Genomic DNA, 22298 nt, shown 5'->3' with positions numbered 1-22298 from the left:
TTTAATGCCTTGAAAAATCCAGCAAAGACAGCGGTGTCAATTGCATTTGGAAATACTCCTAGTGTTCTTGCAAGAATTAGATATGAGGTCGCTGGATTTGTGCCGGGTAGCAGGCAGGAGTAAATTTTCACACTAATCAGCATTCACCCTGTCTTGGCCGAACAAGACAGAGCTGGCTTTATCACAGTTGGTTGAGTTCAGGTGTGATGTTAATAATATCTTGGGGAGTTCCCATCATGGTGCAGTGGAAACGAGTCTTACTAGGAACCATTAGGTTGTGGGTTCGATCCCTGATCTCAGCTCAATACCAAAGCTGTGGTATAGGCCACAGACACAGCTCAGATCTGGTGTTGCTGTGGCTGTGGTGTAGGCCAGTGGCTACAGCTCCAATTAGACCCCTAGCCTGGGAACCTCCATATGCCATGGGTGCGGCCCTAAAAACAAAAAAAATTTTTTGAAATGCTGAATGTTGTGAGATATTCACAGCATTGCCACATAAAGTAATATCTCATCTGATGTTCAGGTATCTTTCTATGTTTCAGTTTGGAAGTACTGGCTTTGGGGACCCAGACAAATGCTCAAGCATTTGCACGTGATCTCAACCAAACCTCTTAGCCTTCGTTGTCTTTCTCTCCTTTTATTATTATTATTTTTTTTTGTTTGTTTTTTTGCGTTTTCTAGGGCCGCTCTCGCGGCACATGGAGGTTCCCAGGCTAGGGGTCCGAGCTGCGTCTGCAACCTACACCACAGCTCACAGCAACACCGGATCCTTAACCTACTGAGCAAGGCCAGGGATCGAACCTGCAGCCTCATGGTTCCTAGTCGGATTCGTTAACCACTGTGCCACAATGGGAACTCCTTTCTTTCCTTTTTAAGTTGCAATATAAAGGGTAGCAATCATGAGGGTACAGCTGATGCATTTTTACATATGTGTGAGCCCAGGTACCCACCACTCATCAAGATATAGAACATTTCTATCACTCCAGAAGACTCTCTTGTACCCTACCCCTCAACATCCCCTAGAAGTAACCAGTGATATGATTTCTATTTATGGAGATGAGTTTTGCCTGCTTTTGAACCTTATCTTACCTTATGACTGAGAACAGACAGCATGTACTCTCTGTGCTTGGCTGGGTTAGCCACGGTGTCCATTCCATCCTGGTAATATTCATCCACATTGTGGATATGAGTAGTTTTCCTTGACTGTTCTTTTTCACTACTGTATACACCACAGTCCATCTCTCCATTCTGTTTATGCACATTTGTTTCCAGAACTTGCATATTGTGAATAAAGCCACTATTGTGTGTGTTTCCAAGTGGACTCATAGGGTTTATATGTTTAATTTAAGGACTTCCAAGCATTTCATATGTTTAACTCATATGTTTAACTTAAGGACTGCCAAGCATTTCCCCAAATCTTTTAATCTCTCTCTCTCTCTTTTTTTTTTTTTGACTGCGCCTGCAGCATATGGAAGTTTCAAGGTCAGGGATCAAATACTACCTGCAGCTCGGACCTATGCCACAGCTGCTCACAAGGCTGGATCCTTAACCCACCACACCCACAACCCCCACCACAGCAAAGACACCTCTGGATCCTTAACCGGCTAAGCCACAGCCAGAACTCCTAATCTCTCTTTAAAACAGGAAAAAAAAGTAGTTCCCATCATGGCGCAGTGGTTAGCGAATCCGACTAGGAACCATGAGGTCGCGGGTTTGATCCCTGGCCTTGCTCAGTGGGTTAAGGATCTGGCGTTACCGTGAGCTGTGGTGTAGGTCGCAGACGTGGCTCAGATCCCGCGTTGCTGTGGCTCTGGTGTAGGCCAGCGGCTACAGCTCCGATTGGACCCCTAGACTGGGAAATCCATATGTCACGTGAGCGGCCCAAGAAATGGCAAAAAGACCAAAAAAAAAAAAAAACCAACCAACCAAACAAACAAAAAACAAAAACAGGAAAAAAAATAAACCTCTACTTTTTTTGGGAGAATATTTAATGGGCCCTAAGACTTTAAGTCTGTACCTGAAACAGTGGGCATTCAATAACTGCTGGCCTTTGCTGCCTCGGCAGAGCAGGCGGTTGGGGAAAACTGCGGTGAGGTACCAACCAGAATTCTTGAAAGGAGAGGGCGTTTCCACGCAGCACTCAGAGCCCACCCCCAGCGTGCCCAACCTTGTGAGACAAACTAGGCGCCCTGGCCCTTTCATACACCTATCCCCCCACCCCCGCACTCCAGATCGATCTTGCCTCCTCAGGCCCAGAACGTGTCGCCTGGCTGGGCACTTTTCATGACATCCGACGTTTATTGAGCACTGACTATGTGATAGGCCCTGGGTGAACGACCAAAAGACCCTCACCCCTCAAATTACTCAGCGTGAGGAATGGTAGCTTCGTGTGGGAAGCGTCGTGGACCAAGGCCGCCACAGTTTCGACTTGGTTTCTAACCAGACCCTGGACTTCCCCCTGGAAGTTGCTCGAGACAAACAAGAAAAGAAGGTCATCTGGTCATCTGCTCCTTTGCACTCCAAAAAGTACGAACCCAGGTCAGTCCCGAGCGCCCGTCCGGCGAGTCCAGGCCCCCAAACCACCACCGAGTACCCGCCCCCCGCCGCCCAGTGGCTCCCACTGGAGCCGAAACCCCGCCCCCGCCGTCTGGCCAATGGCCGTGCAGCTCCGGCCCCCACTCTCCTGTCCTGCTGGGGAGGGTTCCGGGCTATAGGCTACAGGAGGCAGGTTGCCTGGCCGTGGCTACCCCGAGGTAAGATCGCCGGCCCTGGAGCTCGGTCCTCTGGGCTCTGGGGCACGGACGCCTTTCGGGGAGGTAGCCCGCAGGGAGGGAGCTGAGTGGGAGTCGGAGTCCTTCGGGCCGCATGAGGCTTGGGGCGCCCGGCGGCCGAGAAGAGCGGATTCTTAGGCTCGTGGGGTTCGGGGCAGCGAGGGCTCCGCGCGCCGCAACCATCACTGAGGGCTTGGGAGGTGCGTGGCACCGGCGTCTGCTTGGATTGGAGACGAGGTTGGGCCGGAAGGAGACAGGCGCTGACTCCTGAGCCCCTTCCAGTCGCCCTCAGGTCCAGGGTGATCCCCAGGCGAGGCCTAGCCCGGGTGCGCTAATGTCTGGAGGCCGCGGCCGCGCTTGAGGGGTCGAGGACTGCCGCCGTCCCCTGGGTCCTGACTGTTCTCGGCGCTGACATCTGCTCAGAACAGCCCACCCGCCCTCTGAAGTCCTGGGTCTGGCCCAGGAATTATGGAATCCGAGCTGAGGCTGTGAGGCCGCGCCCCTTCCGGGAGGGTGGAATTTTCTTTCTGGAACGGACACACAGCCTCTGGTGCAGTCGGGGTAGAAACTCTCCTAGCCGCATCCATCAGGAGCACTCCGCCGCGCATCTTATCCGAGACCAGGAGGTGTCAGGAAAACAATGGAAAAAAATCAACATTCTTCGTTTGAAGGCTCAAAAACACCTGAAAGGACTTCTGAAAGGACCTGAGAACCCGGCTGCTGTAGTGGGCAGAGTTAGAAGGGCCTCAGATCTGTCCAAAAGATTCCATTCCCCACAAGAGCAGGGACCAAATTCTGCATTTTTCCCAGGCCACTTTCAGTCAGTCCTACACCTCCCCCACCCCCATCCCCAGCCAGGCAGTGACCTTGGGGTTTGAAGGCCTGGAGTCAAGTGAGTCTCGCTTGCTGCAGGGGTTTCTTTGCCCTGCACCGTGTATGATGAGTTTCAATTAGGCAACAAGTCCTGGGTTCAAATCCTGTTAGGCCACTGGTCAGCTGTGCAACGTGGCTTCATTTCTTAAGGGATTGTGGCAAGGATTAAATGAAAGAAATTTAGTATGTGCCTGCCAGTAGTGGACCCTTAATAAATGTGAACAGATATGGGGTTCCTTTCTTTTTGGTTGAACCAATTCATACCCCGATACCCCCAGACTCTGTGCCTCAGGGGCTGAGACTGGGATGCAGAAGAATGTTTCACCTGCCTCTCTCCTGATACCTCTCTGTATCCCACAGGAGGGAAGGGGAAATGGGTATATTTGCCCCCACAGTGTTCTTTGCTCATTTCCTAAAGGCTCAGGGGACCCCTGCCCCACCTCCCTGATCCTCTTGACCTCTGTCTTTTGTACTTGCCTCACGAGGGAAGTTGCACCTGGTGTTGGCAAAGCAAGTTGCGCAGTGTGTGGCTATGAGGCCGGTGGCAGCAGGTAGGCAGGACTGCTGCCCCATTTCACATGTGGTGGGGGACTGGCAGCCTCAGCAGCTTTACATTACTCTCTGCTCTGCAGCACTGTCTCCTAGAGCTCCCACCCAAGCTTGACACCCATGTTTCTACTCTAGCCTGCCCCCTCTACTCTGCCCCCTTCCCTCCCGGAAAAGCCCCTTGGATATCCAATAGCATCTCCAACTTCACTTGTTCAGATGGAGCCCTGGAGCCCCATCTGCACCACTGCTTCTCCCGCAGATTCTCTGGCTTGCTAAGTGGCACCCTCCATCCACCCAGTGCCGAAGGTGTCATTCCAGATCCTTCTCTCTCCTTCATCTCCTGTATCCACAAAATACCAGGAATCCGGCCACCCCTCACCATCTTCATGGTTACCATCCTGGTGTACCCCTCATGGGGTCCCTGCTGTGGCCTCCTGACATATCTCCCTGCTTCCATCCTGCCCCCTCCACAGTACAGGGTCCTTACAATCACTGCAGAGGTATATATATATATTTTTTTAAATTTTTTCTTCTCTTTAGGGCCTCACTCGCGGCATACGGGGATTCCCAGGCTAGGGGTCCCATCGGAGCTACAGCTGCTGGCCTACACCAGAGCCACAGCAACACAGGATCTGAGCCACGTCTGTGAACTACACCACAGCTCATGGCAACACCAGATCCGTAACCCACTGAGTGAGGCCAGGGATCAAACCTGCATCCTCATGGATGCTAGTTGGGGTTGTTAACTGCTGAGCCATGATGGGAACTCCACCACAGAGATCTTTAACATAAATCAAGTCTTCTCCTTTTCCTGCTCAAAACCCTCCAATGGCTCCCCATTTCACTCCAAATAAAACTCAAAGTCCTTTCCTATAATGGCCTACATAAGTGGCCCTTCACAACCTCCTTGACCTTGATCTCTACCCCTCCCCCTAGCTTTCTAAACCTGGACCGCTCTGATCTACTTTTCTCATCTTCAAACATGCCAAGTGTTTTCCCACCTTTGGACTTCTCACTGGCTATGCCCTCTGCCCAAAGCACTATCTTGCAGCCAAGAATGGTTTGGCTCAATGTCATCAATTCAGAAAGGTCTCCCTGACCATCCCAGTTCAAGCAGCATACCCTTCTTCAGGGGCTCTGTCTCATCATCCACTTCATTTTTTTCTATAACCTTTATTCCTAGCTGGAGTTACATTTTACTGATTTGTTATCTGTCCCACCTCAGTAGAATGTAAATTGGATGATGGCAGAGATCTTGTCTGTCTTGTTCCCTGCAGCTCTCCCTTATGAGAAAGGCAAATGAGAAATAAGCAAACAAAGAGGTCTATCATGGCAAATTGTTGTAAGTGGTGTATAAGCAACCTACAGCAATTGCTTCTTTGCGGGGAGGTGGGGGGGCACTTCATTTTATTTTCGAATTTTTTTTGGCCACATCTGTGACATTTGGAAGTTCCTGGGCCAGGGATCAAACCCATGCCACAGCAGTGACCTGAGCCACTGCAGCGACAATGGCAGATCCTTAACCCACTGAGCCACAAGGGAACTCCCTGGGGTACTTGAACATTTCAGGCTTATAAGGCTGCACTACTGTATTATTAAAACAAATGCCCTGAGCCATTTTAGGGGTGAGGACAGGCCTGCAAAAGGCTGATAACTTGCCCTGGGTCACACCCAGGAGTGAAACTCAACCTCATACCCTAAAAATATGTACATAACAAACTTTATTGTTCTAGGGCCTGCAGTCATGCTCTGGAAAGAGCCTGATTTTGGATCCTGAGGACCTCAGTGCTTTGCTCTTCTACTAACTAGCAAGCCCCCTTCATTTTTTGGTATTTCATTTTCTTCACAGTTAGAGTGGCATACATCCTGTTATTATCATGTTGCCTTCTCTCTCTCCTCTTCCTCCTTTTCCTCCCCTCCCCCCTTCCCCTTCAGTAAACTCCAAAGATGCAGCATTTCTAGGTGGAGCCCTCTGGCTGTCAGCACATTCAGATGTTCAAACCTAGGACTGATGGAGTGGGAGCCAGAGGTCTCCCCAGTGGGCCCTAGATCTTCTGGATCTGATTTTTTTTTTGGTCATCAATTCATTTTTAAGCAAATTCACTGAAGGCCTCTGAGACTCAGGCAGGATGTTCCCTGGTAGCTCAGTGGGTTAAGGATCCGGTGTTGTCACTGCTGTGGCTCTGGTCACTGCTGTGGCGTGGGTTCGATCCCGGGCTTGGGAACTTCTGCACACTCCAGGTGTGGCCAAAAAAGAAAAAAAAAAAAGAAAGAAAAGAAAAAGAAAAGGAAGATTAAAGAAAAAAAGCAAAAATTCCGGAGAGTTGAAACAGAAAGCATTGCCTTTTGTCCACCTCGACTCCCAACTCTATTCCCAAGTGTGGTCTGTTTTCCTCTAGTCTTTTTTTTTTTCCCTTTGTCAGTCCATCTACCCTTCATGGGCCAGAGCCCTCTGTCACTTCACAACCCGGATAGCGATGACGTTTGCCGAGGACAAGACTTATCAGTATATCCGCAACCATCACAGGAATTTTTGCAAGATCCATGTTCTGGAGATTCTGCCTTACCTGTCCTGCCTCACAGCAAGTGACCAGGTGAGCCAGGGCATCACAGCCAGGCACTGACTGGGGGCAGGGCTGTGGAATTCAGAGCTTCCCCCAAGCCCGGACCTACTCCCTCCTTCTCTGTGCTCTGCTTCCTGCTTCCTGCACTCAACAGTTTTCTAACTTTCAGAATGAAGTGTGGGATGGGGGTGGGTGGAGGGGGTGCCTTTTTCAACCTCACTGAACTCCCTCTTGTGTCCCTTTGGGGTAATGCTTCAAAATATGGCACATATTTCTGGGTTCTGCCCCCCCTCCACGCGCTATCATCTGAATGGTCTTTTTTGCTTCACCTCTTTTTTTTTTTTTTCTTTTTTCTTTTTAGGGCTGCACCCGTGGCATATGGAGGTTCCCAGGCTAGGGGGCGAATCAGAGCTACAACGCTGGCATACACCACAGCCACAGCAATGCAGGATCTGAGCTGTGTCTGCGACCTACCCCACAGCTCACAGAGCAAGGCCAGGGATTGAACCCACAACCTCATGGTTCCTAGTCAGATTTGTTTCCCCTGAGTCACGATGGGAACTCCTCTTCATCTCTTTTGTCCTTGTTCCTGCTGAGTTTCAGTTCCATTCTTCCAGACATGTGACCTGTCCTGCAGGCAGCCTGGGGGCTCAATTTCGAGAGTCCATGGGAGCCAGATGGCCAGCCTCTTAGCACTTGCCATGAGCCCCTATCACAGTGAGCCGAACCCATCAAAGTTTTAGCTGTCCCCAGATTAAAACTTGAGGCTTCCCTCTGCTTTCTCCTTGCAGATGCTGGTGGCATGTGGGTCTGTGGTTAGTGGGGTTTGGCCATTTAGTTCTGCAGTAAATGTTTTCTGCGTTTTTTTTTTTTTTTTTTTTTTGACTGCCCCGTGGCATATGGATATCCTGGGCCAGGGATCAGATCTGAGCCACAGTCCTGACCTAAGTCAAAGCTGTGGCAATGCTGGATCCTTAACCACTGCACCAGGCTGGGGATCAAATCTGCATCCCACAACTATAAATGTAATAAAATTCATTGAGTGGTTAAACAAACAAAAAAAAAAACAACAAAAAAACACCCCCTGCATCCCAGTGCTTCCAAGACGCCACCAATTCCATTGTGCCACAGTGGAAACTCCTTCTGTGGGTTTTTGTTTCTGCTACCTGGTTGCTTGTTTGTATGTGCTGAACCTCAGTTTCTTTCTTTCTTTTTTCTTTTTAATTACTCAAATGAATTTATCACATCTGTAGTTGTATAATGATCATCACAATCCAATTTCACAGGATTTCCATCCCACAGCCCAAGCACATCCCCCCAGCCCCAAACTGTCTCCTCCGGAGACCATAAGTTTTTCAATGTCTGTGAGTCAGCATCTGTTCTGCAAAGAAGTTCAGTCTGTCCTTTTTTCAGATTCCACACGTCAGTGAAAGCATTTGATATTGGTGCCTCATTGTATTAAGCCTCAGTTTCTTCATCAGTAGCGTAGGGGTCATAAAAGCATTAAATAGGGTAGTTCATGCAAAGCTCAGCAAGGAGAACCTGGGACACAGTAAGAGGCTATTTCCTGATAGCTGCCTTTAAACTTGGGCACAAACCTTGACCTTGTCCTGACTCGGACCCAGTTTCAGATGGTCTCTTCCCGCTTGTGGCTCTCTAGGTACCCCCTGTCTGCTGCTGTCCCCTCCAGAGTGGGGAAGGGGTCAGGGCCACCTGGCTTGAGCTGGGTGGCGGGGGTGGGCTGTGTGTTTCAGGACCGACTGCGGGCCTCCTTTGAGCGCTGGGGCAACCAGGGCACCCTCTGGGACCTCTTCGACAGCCTTCGGCGGAGGAGCGGCTGGGTACAGTCCTTCATCGGGGCACTGAGGATCTGTGAGCTGTCTGATCTCGCTGACGAAGTGTCCCGTGTCTACCAGAACAGCCTGCTGCGTGAGCCTCCTGCCCTGACCCTTCTGGAACTCCCGTCTGATTCCCCTGGCTTCCACTCTCCCTCTCTCTCCCCCCATACGTGCTGCCTTCCTCCATCCCCCTCCCTCCCATCACTCCTGGGCCATGGACACACCAAAGTGTAGCTCTCCGCTTGGCCACTTAGTAACCTCTGTTTATTTATGTTTTGGGCCGCGTCTGCAGCATGCAGAAATTCCCAGACCAGGGATCAAACCTGAGCCACTGCAGTGACCACACTGAATCCTTAACTGCGAGGCCACCAGGGAACTCCTAACCTTTAGTAACCCTTTGGCCAAGGCTCTTCATTCCCTAAGTCCCGGTCTTCTCTGGAAAAAGGAGCTTATGGCAACATCTACCTTACAGGGCTGCAGTGGACACCATGGGACCACGGCAGGTTGGGTGCTTAGCTGGGGCTGGGCTCCTCCCCTGTGTTCAGCCCATGGAGCCTCCTCTAATGTTTGTGGCTGTGACATTTGCCTCCCCGCCTTTTCTCCTCTCCCTCAGTTTGCCCTCCCTCTCTCTGCTCACCTCTTTGCTCCTCTTCCCTTCACTGTCTCCTCTTTTTCCCACATGGCTTCCTTCCTTCCTTTCCCCGCGTCTCTTCCCCCAACCTGGTTTCTCCTAGAGCCTTCTAGCCACCCGCCGTGAGCTGCCCAGGTATCCCTCGGTGCCCTCTCCATGCTCCTGGCCAGGCTGCGTGCGCAGCCGGGTCTGGTGAGGCCAGGGTCTCAGGGCCTGAGGCTGGATGCAAACGCATACCAGTTCTATTTATATTTCTTTTTCTTTTTTTGGTCTTTTTTGTCTTTTTTTTTTAGGACCACACCCGTGGCATATGGAGGTTCCCAGGCTAGGGGTCCAATTGGAACTGTAGCTCCCGGCCTACACCACAGCCACAGCAACACCAGATCTGAGCTGCATCTGTGAACCACACCACAGCTCACAGCAGCGCCTCATCTTTAACCCACTGAGCAAGGCCAGGGATCGAACCCGCAACCTCATGGTTCTGAGTTGGATTCATTTCTGCTGCACCATGATAGGAACTCATTTGTGGAGATTAACAGTGATTTCTCCCTGGTGCAAACAGCTACAGTGGGGCCAGGGGTGGGTGGTGGGGGTGAAGGGGAGGGGCTGAGGAGGCAGCTTGAGGTCAGGGGTCAGTTAGTGGTGAGAGCCACCCACACGGAGGAGAAGAAGGCCCCTGGCTCCCAGAATGCTTGGGGCCAGAGTAGTGGTGACTACTGGCACTGTCTGGGTGGTGAGAGTCCTGTGAGGCCCCACTGTCCCCTCCCCCGTGCTCCTCCTCCCTCTCTGTGTCCTCTCCATCTCCACCCTCCCTCCCACACCTGCCTCCCACTCAGTGAGGCTTGTCTCCTCTGAGGTGTATCTCCCACATCGGGATGGCTTTGGGAGCTGTGGGGGGACCGATAGCCTTGGGCCTGGGAGTCTAGGAGCACCCAGGCTCTCCTGTCACCGAGGGCACTCAAGTTCCTCCTTAGCATCACTATATCTTTGTCCTTCAGGGAATTCAAACAGCCCCCCAGCTCCACTGGAGCCGCCATCTACTCCTGCTGAGGCTCCAGGGCCTTCCAGACCTGCTGTGGCCCCCAGCATCCCCCACAATGGCTACAGAGAGGATGAGCCAAGTTACCCCATGCCTGTCCAGGATACCCAGTCGCCAGAGGCCCCAGGAGAGGTGTGTCTTGCTCACTCAGCCTTCTAGAAGCCCCCCACAAGTCATGCCTAATCTCTGCTCGGGAACCCCAGGGCTTCCCCACTGTGGATCTACCCCAGACCAGCTCCCAGACTGTCAGCCAGCTCTTCACTATGTGGCAGCTCCCAACCATCTCTCATCAACCAGCTGCAAGGTCACAGTTTCTTGTTTGTTTGTCTTGTTTCATTTTTATGCCTTTTAGGGCTGCACCCATGGCATATGGAGGTTCCCAGGCTAGGGGTCGAATCGGAGCTACAGCTGCCAGCCTACCCCACAGCCACAGCAACACAGGATCTGAGCTGCGTCTGTTACCTACACCACAGTTCACGGCAACGCCAGATCCTTAACCCACTGAGCGAGGCCAGGGATTGAACCCACAACCTCATGGTTCCTAGTGGGATTCGTTTCCACGGCACCACAATGGGAACTCTGAGGTCACAGTTTTGAGGTCTTTACAGTGGTCCATGTGAGATGTTGAGCTGGGTCAAGGGATCAGGGGGTAACCAGATGAGGGGGAGTGTGGCAGCTGGAGGTGACAGATAGGGGGCTGTGGCAGCTGGAGGTGACAGATAGGGGGCGGATGGTTAGAGCTGTAATCATTGCCAGTAAAGTCAAGTTGGGGGAGAAAGATGACTGATTCTTTTGGGATATGATGAACAGGCAGTGGTGTATCTGATAGATGCGAAATCATGCACTTGAACCCCAAGAAAGGGGTCTGTGCAGCAGCCCCAGAGAGAAGGACCTTTCTACAGGGCCAGAGACGTGAGTAGGGACTCCCCCATGGGATAATGGGATGGTTTTCTGTGAGATGGGTTCAAAGTCACCTTGGACAGAAGTTCTGACGATGACCAAAGCTCAGGCCAGGGCTTCCTTGGTTCCTGTGCTCCATGGCATGGGCCAAGGCCTGTAGGAGCCTAAGCTGCCCTTTGCCAGCTCCTGTGAGAAACAGCTGTCTTATTCACATTTGCCCGCAGAGTTCAAAGACAGCGCCACAGCCACCCAACTCTGGGGCTGTCCTGAAGAGGCCAGGTGGCCCCCTGGAGCCCTCCTCTGATGTGGCCCTCAGCCCTCTGACCTCAGGTGGGCATCAGAAGCAGGACACAGAACTGGGCAGTGCCCACACAGCAGGTATGCATGGGCTTCGGAGTTCTGGGGCCTTTCTGACCTCCCAGTGAGGGTAGGAGTTAGAGTTGACCCTCTGGTTTCCTTGGACAGGAGGCAGGGGTGGGAATAAAAGGAATTCATCCCAGGAGTTCCCATTGTGGATCTGCGGTTAAGAACCCAATTAGTGTCCATGAGGATGCTGGTTTGATCCCTGCCCTTGCTCAGTGGGTTAAGGATCTGGTGTTGCCATGAGCTGAGGTGTAAGTCACAAACATGGCTCAGATCTGACGTCGCTGTGGCTGTGGCTTAGGCCGGCAGCTGCAGCTCCAATTCGACCTCTAACCTGGAAACTTCCATATGCTGTACTTGTTGCCCTAAAAAAAGAAAAGGCGGGGGGAAGAGTTCACCCCAGGGAACAACACAGTTCCTTAGAGGGTACATTGGGTAGCATTTGCTGTGTAACACACACTCCCAAAAGTTAGTAGCTTAAAACACAGCTATTTATTTAGCTCGTGATTGTGTGGGTCAGCAATTTGGGCTGGCTCAGGGGGGCTGAATCCCCTCTTACATACGCATCAGTGTACATACAAGCTCTGTTTATAGCTGTTGGCTGGGGTACGTCTCTTCGCTTCCATGAGACTCTCATCTTCCAGCAGACAAGCGCATCTTGTGTACCTTGAGCAGAGTTCTGAGTGAGGGAGGGAAGGCTCCTGGGGAAACTGGCATAGTTTTTCCTCCAGTCTCTTTCTGTGCAACAAAGCAAGTCGAAGAGCCAGCCCAGCATCAAGGAATAGAGAGAGACCCCCTCCGTAGATGAGAGGGCTGACACATTGCAGAGGGCATGATACAGATGTGAGAGTGCACTGTACCAAAGGGACTGGGCAGGGATCTGCCAGGACCTGGAGGACAGTCCAGGGCCAGGCCAGCTGTTGGCAGGGAGCCCTGCCCTACCCCAAAGGGGTCTCTAGCTCCCGGTAGATCCCTAAAGCTTTTCAGCCCCTGGAGGAAATATCCTCTTTGTTGGCCTGGACCCCACACCAGACCTCTCAGGGGTAGAGCGCTGTCTGTTCTGATCTCCCAGGCTGGCATCTCTGTCCCACTCCTTCCCAAACTGTGTTCCATGTGCTGCTGGTACCCAGCCCGCCCCAGTGCCCATGGAACAGCCCCAAGGCACATGAGCAGTGATAAGGCTCAAAAGAGGCCATCTTAGTACCTCATGCTCCTGTCACGCCAAACTCTGCCCCAAGCGTCCTTTTGTCCTTTGCAGTGTCAGCCTTTGCCATGAAACACCTTTCAGGAAATGCTGCTGTGGACCAGGGAGGCAAAGAGCACTTTTTTTTTTTTTTTTTTGGTCTTTTTAGGGCCACACCCAAGGCACACGCAAGTTTGCAGGCTAGGGGTCAAATCAGAGTAGCAACTGCTGGCCTACACCATGGCCACAGCAATGTGGGATCCAAGCTGTGTCTATACTACAGCTCATGGCAACTCCAGATCCTTAACCCACTGAGCAGGGGCCGGGGATCGAACTTGTGTTCTCATGGGTACTAGTCGGGTTCATTACTTCTGTGTCACAACGGGAACTCCTGCAAAGGGCTCTTTGATTTCAGTACAATTTTGGACCCAGCTTCTGTGAGATGCTGTGGTGTTAGATTTGGGGCAGGGAGAGTGGGGGCACATCAGAATCACTCCTGCCCTTTGTCAGCTGTGGGGTCTGGCATGTGTGTTCTCAGAGTTCCATGGAAAATCCTGGTGTAAGAGCCTTTGTGAACCATCACCACCTACTCCCTCCTACTTCCCCCCGTTCAGGCCCTCCTCTTGGGGGTGGCTTTGTGCCTGCACCCACAAACCTTTCAGCTTCCTAGAAGATCTGCACATACTGGGGGCTGACTAGACCTTGCCCTGGCCCAGGATTTCTCCTCCTGAGAGGGAGGAGGGCAGTGGGAGAAACATCCAGGATCCAACCAGGCTGAGAAGAAGATGGAAGAGGCAAACACAAGAGGAAAAGGGGGTATCCCAGGCAGGAGAATAAAAAACAGAATAATTTTTTTTTTTGTCTTTTTGCCTTTTCTAGGGCCGTTCCGTGGCATATGGAGGTTCCCAGGCTAGGGGTCCAGTCGGAGCTGTAGCCACCAGCCTACGCCAGGGCCACAGCAATGCGGGATCCTTAACCCACTGATCAAGGCCAGGGATCGAACCCGCAACCTCATGGAACCTAGTCAGATTCGTTAACAACTGCGCCACAATGGGAACTCCAGAATAATTTTTTTTTTTTTTTTTTTGTTGCCACCTCATGGCATATGGAGTTCCCAGACCAGGGATCAGATCCTAGCCGCGGTTGCGACTTATATCACAGTTGCGGCCACACCGACTCCTTAACCCACTCTGCCAGGCCGGGGATTGAACCTGAGTCCCAGTGCTCCGGAGACGCTGCTGATCCTGTTGCACCACAGCAGGAACTCTGATTATTAATGCTTCTTAAACTAGATCCTGCTAGAGGGAGGAATGGTTTTGCTCTTGTGAGAGGACAGGCAAAGGGCTGAGGAGAGCCAGGACCAAGGATGTACCTGCAATCATTGGGCCTCTGACCCTGGGAGCCATGACCAAAGGGACTGTGGGACTCCTCCATGGCGAGGAGATTGGGAGGCTTGGATGCAGTAGGGGTGTTATGAGCTGGGGCAGAGGGACCCTCCACCAACCCTCTGATCCCAGGGCCACTGTGATTTTAGGGTAACACTCTTGTGGGGTTTGTGTCTCTCCTTTTGTTTTGCCACCTGTAGGCACGGTCTCCAGCCCCACGTCACCCCGTGGGCCTGTGTCTCCGACTGTCTCCTTCCAGCCCTTGGCCCGTTCTACCCCCAGGGCAAGCCGTTTGCCTGGACCACCCGTGTCTACTGCCTCCTCCTCCACTGGCTTGGCCTCTGCAGGTGGAGCTGGTGACCAGGTTGAAGCTACCATCTGCTCCGGTGGGGCAGGGGTGCCCACCACCTCTGTGACTGCCAGCATGGTGCCCTCTAAAGTGCCCACCAACTCAGCATTTGCCAGCACCATGCCTTCCAAGTTGCCCACCAGCCTCAAGCCCCCTGGTGCAATGTCCACTAACGTGTCCCCCAGTGTAGCACCATCCAAATTGCCCATCAACTCCACGCGTTCTGGCGCAATGTCACCCAAAGTGCCTACTGGCTTGCTGCCGGACCACAGGAAACCTACAAGCACGGTGGCCAGCAAGGTGCCTGCCAACACTGGGCCCACCATCAGGAGCAGCAACCGTCCTGAAAAGGTGAGTCCTCCCCCTCCTAGCAATGATCCAGGCCTCTCCCCTGAGCCCTGTCCTTGGACCCTTTCCAGGCTCCATTCTCTCTCCAGCCTAGGCTGCTCTAGGGCTTCTCTTTTGGGGGGCAGCTGAGACCCTGCCTTGTCCAGACCTCACACCATATCCTTTAGACTTTAGCTCTAATAATAATCATTAGAGCTCTTTAGTGGATGCTTCAGGAGGGTCAAGCATGCTGGGCCACCTCTACTGGTCAAGTGTATTAACCCATTTAGAGCTCACAGCTCCCCACCCCCCCTTCTTTTTTTTTGTTTTTTTTAGGGCTGAAACTGTAACATACGGAAGTTCCCAGGCGAGGGGTCAAATTGGAGCCTACATCACAGCCACAGTAACTCCGGATCCGAGCCACAATTGTGACCTCCACCACAGCTCCCAGCAACGCCAGATCTTTAACCCACTGAGCGAGGCCAGGAATCGAACCTGCATCCTCATGAATACTAGTTGGATTCGTTACTGCTGAGCCATGACGGGGAACTCCTCACAGCTCCCTTTTAAGCTGAGTGGGGAGGGGTAGGGCAGGGTGGCTTATGGGCCTCGATGGCTTGCTCTTCACCACTGGGAGATCTGGTTGCCCTACCATGACCAGGTGGGACAAACTGCAGTCCCAGCCCGTCCAGCCTGGAGCAGCCGCTCTGATTCAGCAGACTCTGAGCCTGTGCCTCTAACCCTACTGCTGCTGTCTGCCTGGAGGAACCAAGTTCATGAAGCCCTTTGTGTGCATGGCCCAGCCTCTTGTCTACCCTGTACCTGCTCCACGGCCTTGAAGCCCAGGCAGGATGCTGAAGTAGATGGGACCACACGTGACCAGGGGCTCGTGGGGTGGGAGTGAGCTCACAGGCAGGCCAGTGAGTGGAGCTGTCAGCCCTAGAGGAGGTCCCCTTCTCCCCTGCTGTCCTCCTGTACCATCCGTGGGTTGGGCACTCTGGGGTATGGTGCTAGTTCTTGGCCTGGCCTGGGAATGGGGCCACCCAACCTGGCTTTTCCCCTGCCAGCCTCAGTCTCTCCAGCCCCTTCTTTCTTTCCCAGGAGACTCCAGCATCTCCAGCGCCCATAGGCACTGCTGCTGGAGGCACCTCGCCCTGGCCAGACAGCAACTCTGACCGCTGGGACTCAGAGGAGCCGGAGCTGAGCAAGCCTGGTAGGCTGGTGTCCAGGATGGATAGCCAGCCTTTCTCGGGCTCCTCCGAGGACCTCGCCATCAGCTACAGCAATCCTCTGGGCTCAGGGCCTGACAACACCCCAGAGGAGAACGAGTACGTGTCAGTGGATACTATTAGGATCCAGGGGGACCCCAGCACCCCACCTGTAGGGGACAGCCCGGGGCCACTCACTGCCTCGGAGTTCCAGGCAGAGGAGGAGTTGGAAGAGGGGTTGGAAGAGGTCAAGACTGAGGCTAGGGCTCCGTGGGTTGGGGTGGCGGTGGTTGGGGTGCTTCTGGCCACACTCCTGGCCATGCTGTACCGGCGGCGCCTGCCCCAGTGAGGCTCCTGGGCCCTGTCCACCACGTATCTGTTCCCTTCTCCAAGATACATCTGCCTGAGCCACAGAGCCAAGTTATCCCAGCATCCCTGACCCTTTTGTGGAGCTGGCAGAGGCTGGGTCAGAGGGGAGGCAGGGGGCCCCAGGCTTAGTCCTAGCAGGGAGCATTTCGGTCCCATTGTCCTCTGTGGCTCCCCCACCATCCTTGGCTTTTGGGGACCCGTGCTGCCCTGGGTGCTCCAGACCATCTGGCCATCTGGGTTGTTACCTTTGTCCTCTGGAGGAGGTGCCTCTGTCCCAAGTCCAAGGATCAGGAGGTGCAGCTGGAGACCGCAGGGCGTCAACAACATCCGCTGTCCTGCCCTGATCCCTGGCAGCCCACAGCAGATGGGTGGGGCAGGGGGCCCCACAGGACTTTGCTCCAGCCCCCAGGGGCCCCAGGAACAGCATGGTGGCCCATCTCTAAGGACCTAGTCCCCTGCCTCCCCTGGCACACAAGGATGGGAGGAGGTCCGGAGAGTCCCATGGACCCCTGGGAAGCCTGACCAGCTGCTGGGCCTGAGAACCACCTAAAGAGCCCCTCTCCAGCCCCCGTATCCTGGTCTCTCTTCACCTCCCTATGGGGGCTGGGGAGGGAACACCTGCAGGGCAGAGCTCAGGCCAAGGTGCAGATTTCGGCTCCACCCCTTCCTGGGCTGTGTGGCCTTGGCAGCTCATCAGACTTCTCTGGTCTTGCTCACCCATGTGGACGGTGAGTGTCATGCCTTATCCTTCACTGCCTTCTCCTGAGATTGAAGCCTACATGTCTTTGTCAAGTGCCTGGCTCAGAGCAGGTGGCTGCTAAATGCTTTTCCCCATCTCTCCCTGCCCGGCCTGGTGGAGATGAGGGGTGAGAGGCAGGGAGCCAGGTGGGTAAGGGGGTACCACTGTGCTGTAGGGTGGCCTAGGTCTGCATCCCGCTCTCACTAATTCTGTGCTCTTGGGCAAGATATTAACCTCTCTGTGCCTTAGTTTTCTCACCTGTAAAAAGAGGATGAGTAGTGGAATTTTATATATATAGATACACACGTCCTAGTGTCATAAGGATTAAATGAGTTTATCTATTTAAATCTTAGAATGGTTCCTGGCATTTCATTGACTAAGGGTTGGGTACATGTTTGTCACTATTCAATGTGGAGGGACTGGAGCACTTGGCTACACCGTTAGAAGCAGAGCCAGGCCATACGCCTATGTCCCTTTTATATTTGCCCCTTCCTTTGTCCCGGGCACTGGGGAATTACTGGGGAGGGAGGTCTATCCACTGGGGCAATTCTGCAGGGTGGGGGCTGGGGTGCTCCCCAGCAACCAGATGGATTGGGGGGTACCCTAGTGGGTTCTTTTCAGGCAGCCATTGCTGGACAAGGGGCAGGGACAGGGGCCTCGGGAGCTCCCTTCATTTCTGGGCTCTGCAAGCAGGACCAGAGCCCTGAGGAGACATAAGGGGTGGGCGTCCCTGGGACCCGCCCCCAAGCTGTCAGTCTGCAGGGTCCTGCACCCTGCTTGGGCTGCTACAGCCTTTCTTTGCACTGCCCTAGGGGACCTCAGCAGCCTAATGACCTTGGCTTCTACCTCTAGATTTCTCTTCAACCCTCTCCAAATGGAACAACCTGCACCCTGAAGCTAGGAGTGGTCCCTACCCACGCTGTCTGCAACCACTCCCTATCACCCTTGCTCTTAACCACCCCTCTGTGCTCCTTCTTCACTCCCAGGTATCCAAGTCAGGGAACAATTCATGCACAGGTACTGGTTTTAAAGTGCTACCCTCTCAAGGTGGCTTGGGAACAAAGTATCTCGACAGCAGTGTGTAGACCTAAGGGATGCTACATAAATGGTAGGATTTCAGAATTCCCATCATGGCTCAGAGGAAATGAATCCGACTAGGAACCATGAGGTTGCAGGCTTGATCCCTGGCCTCGCTCAGTGGGCTAAGGATCCAGCATTGCTGTGAGCTGTGGTGTAGTTCACAGATTCAGCTCGGATCTGGCGTTGCTGAGGCTGTGGCGTAGACTGGCAGCTGTAGCTCCAATTAGACCCCTAGCCTGGGAACCTCCATATGGGGGCAGCTCTAAAAAGCAAAAAAAGAAAAAAGGTAGGATTTCAAGTACGGTGACCAGCCAAGGGGGAGATACTTTTTGGATAAGGTGTGTAGAAAGCAGTCAGGGATGTACCTGGTCCTTTGCAAATTATGCTCCCCAGAAGCCCTGACTTGGCCTGCATCGAACAGCACCCCTATTTTGGCTGTTGTTGATCTGAAGGCCTCTAAAATGCCAACTTGAAGCAGGCTTGGGAATTGGCCAGTATATGGAGGCCTGTGGCCAGAAGAGGGCTTGGGGGAGTTGATGGGATGTGTCATATCTCAGGAGTCCTGGGTTTCAGCAGCAAGAGGGTGCGTGTGGGAGGGTTCCTCATCCCCATGGCCTGAGTGATGTGGAGGGAGGGAGGACCAAAGAGGGCCTTTACCCCAAGAGGTGAGCACAGCCACCTCTACCTAGAGGCTTGGAGAAGCACCCTTTACCTTTCAGTAAAGGCTGTGGGGCCAGAGGGGCCAATGGCATCCTAAACACTTACAGCAGCCTCACCTGTAGCCCAGTATACATCCGTATTTAAAAAAAAAAACAAAACACCCTCTCCATCTTTTCTCTCTCCTGTTGAAACATTTCCTGCAAAGCCCAAGAGCCACCAATGCTTCTCTTTTGCTGGGAAATAGCTGTCACCTTTGCTTGATGACCCACTGCAGCCAGACTCACATCACATCCTCACCTTGTTTTCCTGGTTGGATGTACTCAGATTTAACTGACTTAGGGGAATTTCTGGTCAAATATCAGCAAGATGCCCTTTCCTCTTTCAGGCTTTGGGTTGGGTTATTCATAGCTTCTTTTGTTTGTTTATCGGCCACGCCTGTGGCATTGTGGAAGTTCCTGGGTCAGGAATCAAACCTGGGCGATGGCAGCAACCCAAGCCAATGCTGGATCTTTAACCCACTGCACCAGAGGAGAACTCCCGTAGCTTCTAAGCATTTTTTTTTTTTTTTATGAAAAACTTTTAAGCTCACACGGTAGAATAGATAGAATAATACTCCCCACTCCATATGCCCATCATCCAGCATCAGTAATTGTGGACACATGGCTAGTCTTTTTGTTTGTTTGTTTTGTTTTTTGTCTTTTTGGGGCCACACCCACAGCATATGGAGGTGCCCAGGCTAGGGGTCGAATCAAAGCTGTAGCTGCTGGCCAAAGCCTCAGCCACAGCAATGCGTGATCCGAGCCACATCTGTGACTTACACCACAGCTCACAGGCAACACCAGATCTTTAGCCCACTGAGCAAGGCCAGGGATCAAACCTGCATCTTCATGGATATTAGCTGGGTTCATTGCCGCTGAGCCACCAGGAATGCCTCATGGTCAGTCTTGTTCATTCCTGCTTGATTCCCCATTTTTTGTACAGGTGCCTTTTGTAAATCAGGGAGTGAGGAGTTCAAAGCCAAGGGAAAGACTTGGGACAAGAGGATTTTGTGGCAAAGGACCTGTGTTTTCTTCCAAGGTAGCATGAGGTAACAACGAGGCATTCCCCTCTTGGTTTCTTGGCATCGGTGGTGACATCCCTCTTGAACCAGTTCAAAGTGTGAGCAGCACTGGGTCCCTCTCTTAGGAGGAGGGAATCAGAGGGGATTCCTTTACTAACAAGCTCCCCTGAGGTGTCTGGCCACTGCTTCTGTCCCAGAAAGGTGACGATCAATGGGCATGTCCAGTGGCAGTTTGCCCCATTGCATGTGGGGTCTCCTCTAGGCTCTGGCAGAGCCCTTCCAGTGGGCAGACCTTCCCACTCTTGTCCAGATTCAAACTCCACAGCCTGTCTCCTGCTTTTACAGGAGTCTCTTAGGCATGGAGTCATTCAGGCCTTGAGGTCCCTTGCTTTCCACCAATACACTCTGGTGAAGCTGATGGCCAAGGAACATTTTTTCCTGCAGGGAAAGTAGTGTATATTTTCCTGTATAGATCATCACAGAATATTGGGTCAAGTTCCCTGTGCTGCATACAGGTCCCCGTTGGCCAGTCATTCCATAGACCACAGTGTGCTTACACCAATCCCAACCCCCCCAGTCCACCCCTCTCCCTTCTACAAACTATTGTTGCCAAGCGAAATAGGCCTTTGTTGAATTGAATTTAGTTCATGTAACAATCCAAACAATTTGGTCATTGTTTCAGTTGTTTGAGGACCCTCTGTTTCTGGATTTTTTTTTCCCCACTGTGTGCAGGATGAGCCACCAAATTACTAATGAAATGGAGAACAGGGCAGAGCCAAAGCTCCACACAAGGCTCTTCAAGACCATTGGTCAACTGACCTCATCAGCTGACCTCATCATTAACCGATTATTCAGGAATTCTACTTTTCCTACAGTCATCTAGCTGTTAAGAGTATACCTAACTCGGAGGAGTTCCCATCGTGGCGCAGTGGTTAACGAATCCGACTATGAACCATGAGGTTGCGGGTTCAGTCCCTGCCCTTGCTCAGTGGGGTAGGTTGCAGATGCAGCTCGGATCCCGCGTTGCTGTGGCTCTGGTGTAGGCTGGTGGCTACAGCTCCGATTGGACCCCTAGCCTGGGAACCTCCATATGCCGAGGGAGCGGCCCAGGAAATAGCAAAAAGACCAAAAAAAAAAAAAAAAAAAAAGAGTGTACCTAACCCAATCCCGGTGGAGGTATATCCATTAACTAACGCGGCATGAGAAGTTATGTCAAAACTTAACAGTTTAAAACAACGCATTTATTATCTCAGTTTCTGTGGTTAAGATTTCAAGTGCAGGTTTGCTGGGTCCTCTGACTCAAGGTCTCTCACAAGGCTGCAATTGAGGGGTTGGCCGGGGTGTAGCCATCTCAAGCCTCAATCTGGGGAGGATTCACTTCCAAGGTCACTCACATAATTGTTGCAGGATTCATTCCTCCTTGAATTGCTGCTCTGAGGGCTGCACTTCCTGCTGGCTGTTGGCCAGGGGCTGCCCTCAGTCCCTTGCCCCCTGGGTTGCTCCATAGGACAGCGTACAACCTGGCAGCTTGCTTCGTTAGAGCAAGCAAGAGAAAAGAGAGAGTGTGAAAGCAAAACAAAAGTCGCAGGCTTTTGTAACTTAACTGTGGAAGTGACAGCCTATTGTTTTTGTTAATTTCACTCAAGGGACAATTTCCAAGGAAGCAGGGAGCATTAGGAGCATCATTATAGAAGTTATCTACCACAGGAGGTGAACTTGGCTCTGTTCTGTAAAATGACATGTATTTATTCTTGGGCTAGCAATTCTGTTTCTAGACATCTAAGCCAAAGACACATTAGCAAAAATAAAGATGTGTGTACAAGTCTATTCGTTATGGCACATTTTGTAAATAGCAAAAGACTGGAAATAAACCCGATGTCCATAGTAAACTATGCTATCTCCACACTGGAGTGCCCTGCAGATATAAATAGGAAGGAGGAATATCCACATACTGCTATGGAGTCAAAGCCATGAAAATAAAAAAAATAAGGAGCAAATAAAGCTTTTCCTTGAGTCTTGATGGCTTGTGTGACTCCACTGGGAGAGAACTCTTAGGGGCTCGGGCCTGGTTTCCTCTGAGCTTCCCCCCACGCAGGTTTTCCCTTTGCTGATTTTTTCTTTTGGTCACACCCACAGCATGTGGAAGTTCCTGGATCAGGGATCACACCCATGCCACAGCAGCAACCAGAGCCACCGCAGTGACAACACCACTTCCTGAACCTACTGTGCCACAAGAGAACTCCCTTTGCTGATTTTGCTGTGTATCCTTTCCCTGAAATAAATCTTAGCCATGAGAAACTTAGCAGAAAAAAAAATACTAAAATAAACAAAACAAGAGAGTTGAGACTGAAATCTCTTGTTTATTGTAATTATTATTATTTTTAATTTATTTTTTTGTCTTTTGTCCTTT

The 22298-nt window shown here is 52.1% G+C and overlaps 1 protein-coding gene across 4 annotated transcripts; it reads left to right on the top strand.

Annotated features, from left to right (window-relative positions):
• MAVS (mitochondrial antiviral signaling protein) lies at positions 2632-21259 on the top strand. 4 transcript variants are annotated; one of them, XM_005672763.3, is made up of 7 exons: positions 2632-2753; positions 6617-6787; positions 8512-8686; positions 10225-10397; positions 11390-11543; positions 14297-14796; positions 15874-21259. In XM_005672763.3, the coding sequence occupies exons 2-7, from the start codon at positions 6671-6673 to the stop codon at positions 16327-16329; spliced, it is 1575 nt and encodes a 524-aa protein (XP_005672820.1). In that variant the 5' UTR covers positions 2632-2753; positions 6617-6670; the 3' UTR covers positions 16330-21259.

This window comes from Sus scrofa, chromosome 17 (assembly GCF_000003025.6).
Source record: "Sus scrofa isolate TJ Tabasco breed Duroc chromosome 17, Sscrofa11.1, whole genome shotgun sequence".
Taxonomy (NCBI): Eukaryota; Metazoa; Chordata; class Mammalia; order Artiodactyla; family Suidae; genus Sus; species Sus scrofa.
Note: the sequence above shows the minus strand (reverse complement) of the source record. Positions and strands in the feature narration are given on the sequence as shown.

Bases quoted from the DNA above. Each gene is read 5' to 3' on its own strand.
- MAVS (XM_005672763.3), top strand. From the start codon at position 6,671: ATGACGTTTGCCGAGGACAAGACTTATCAGTATATCCGCAACCATCAC. The intron at 8,687-10,224 runs GTGAGCCTCCTG...TTTGTCCTTCAG, and splicing joins CTACCAGAACAGCCTGCTGC to GGAATTCAAACAGCCCCCCA. The intron at 11,544-14,296 runs GTATGCATGGGC...TGCCACCTGTAG, and splicing joins GGGCAGTGCCCACACAGCAG to GCACGGTCTCCAGCCCCACG.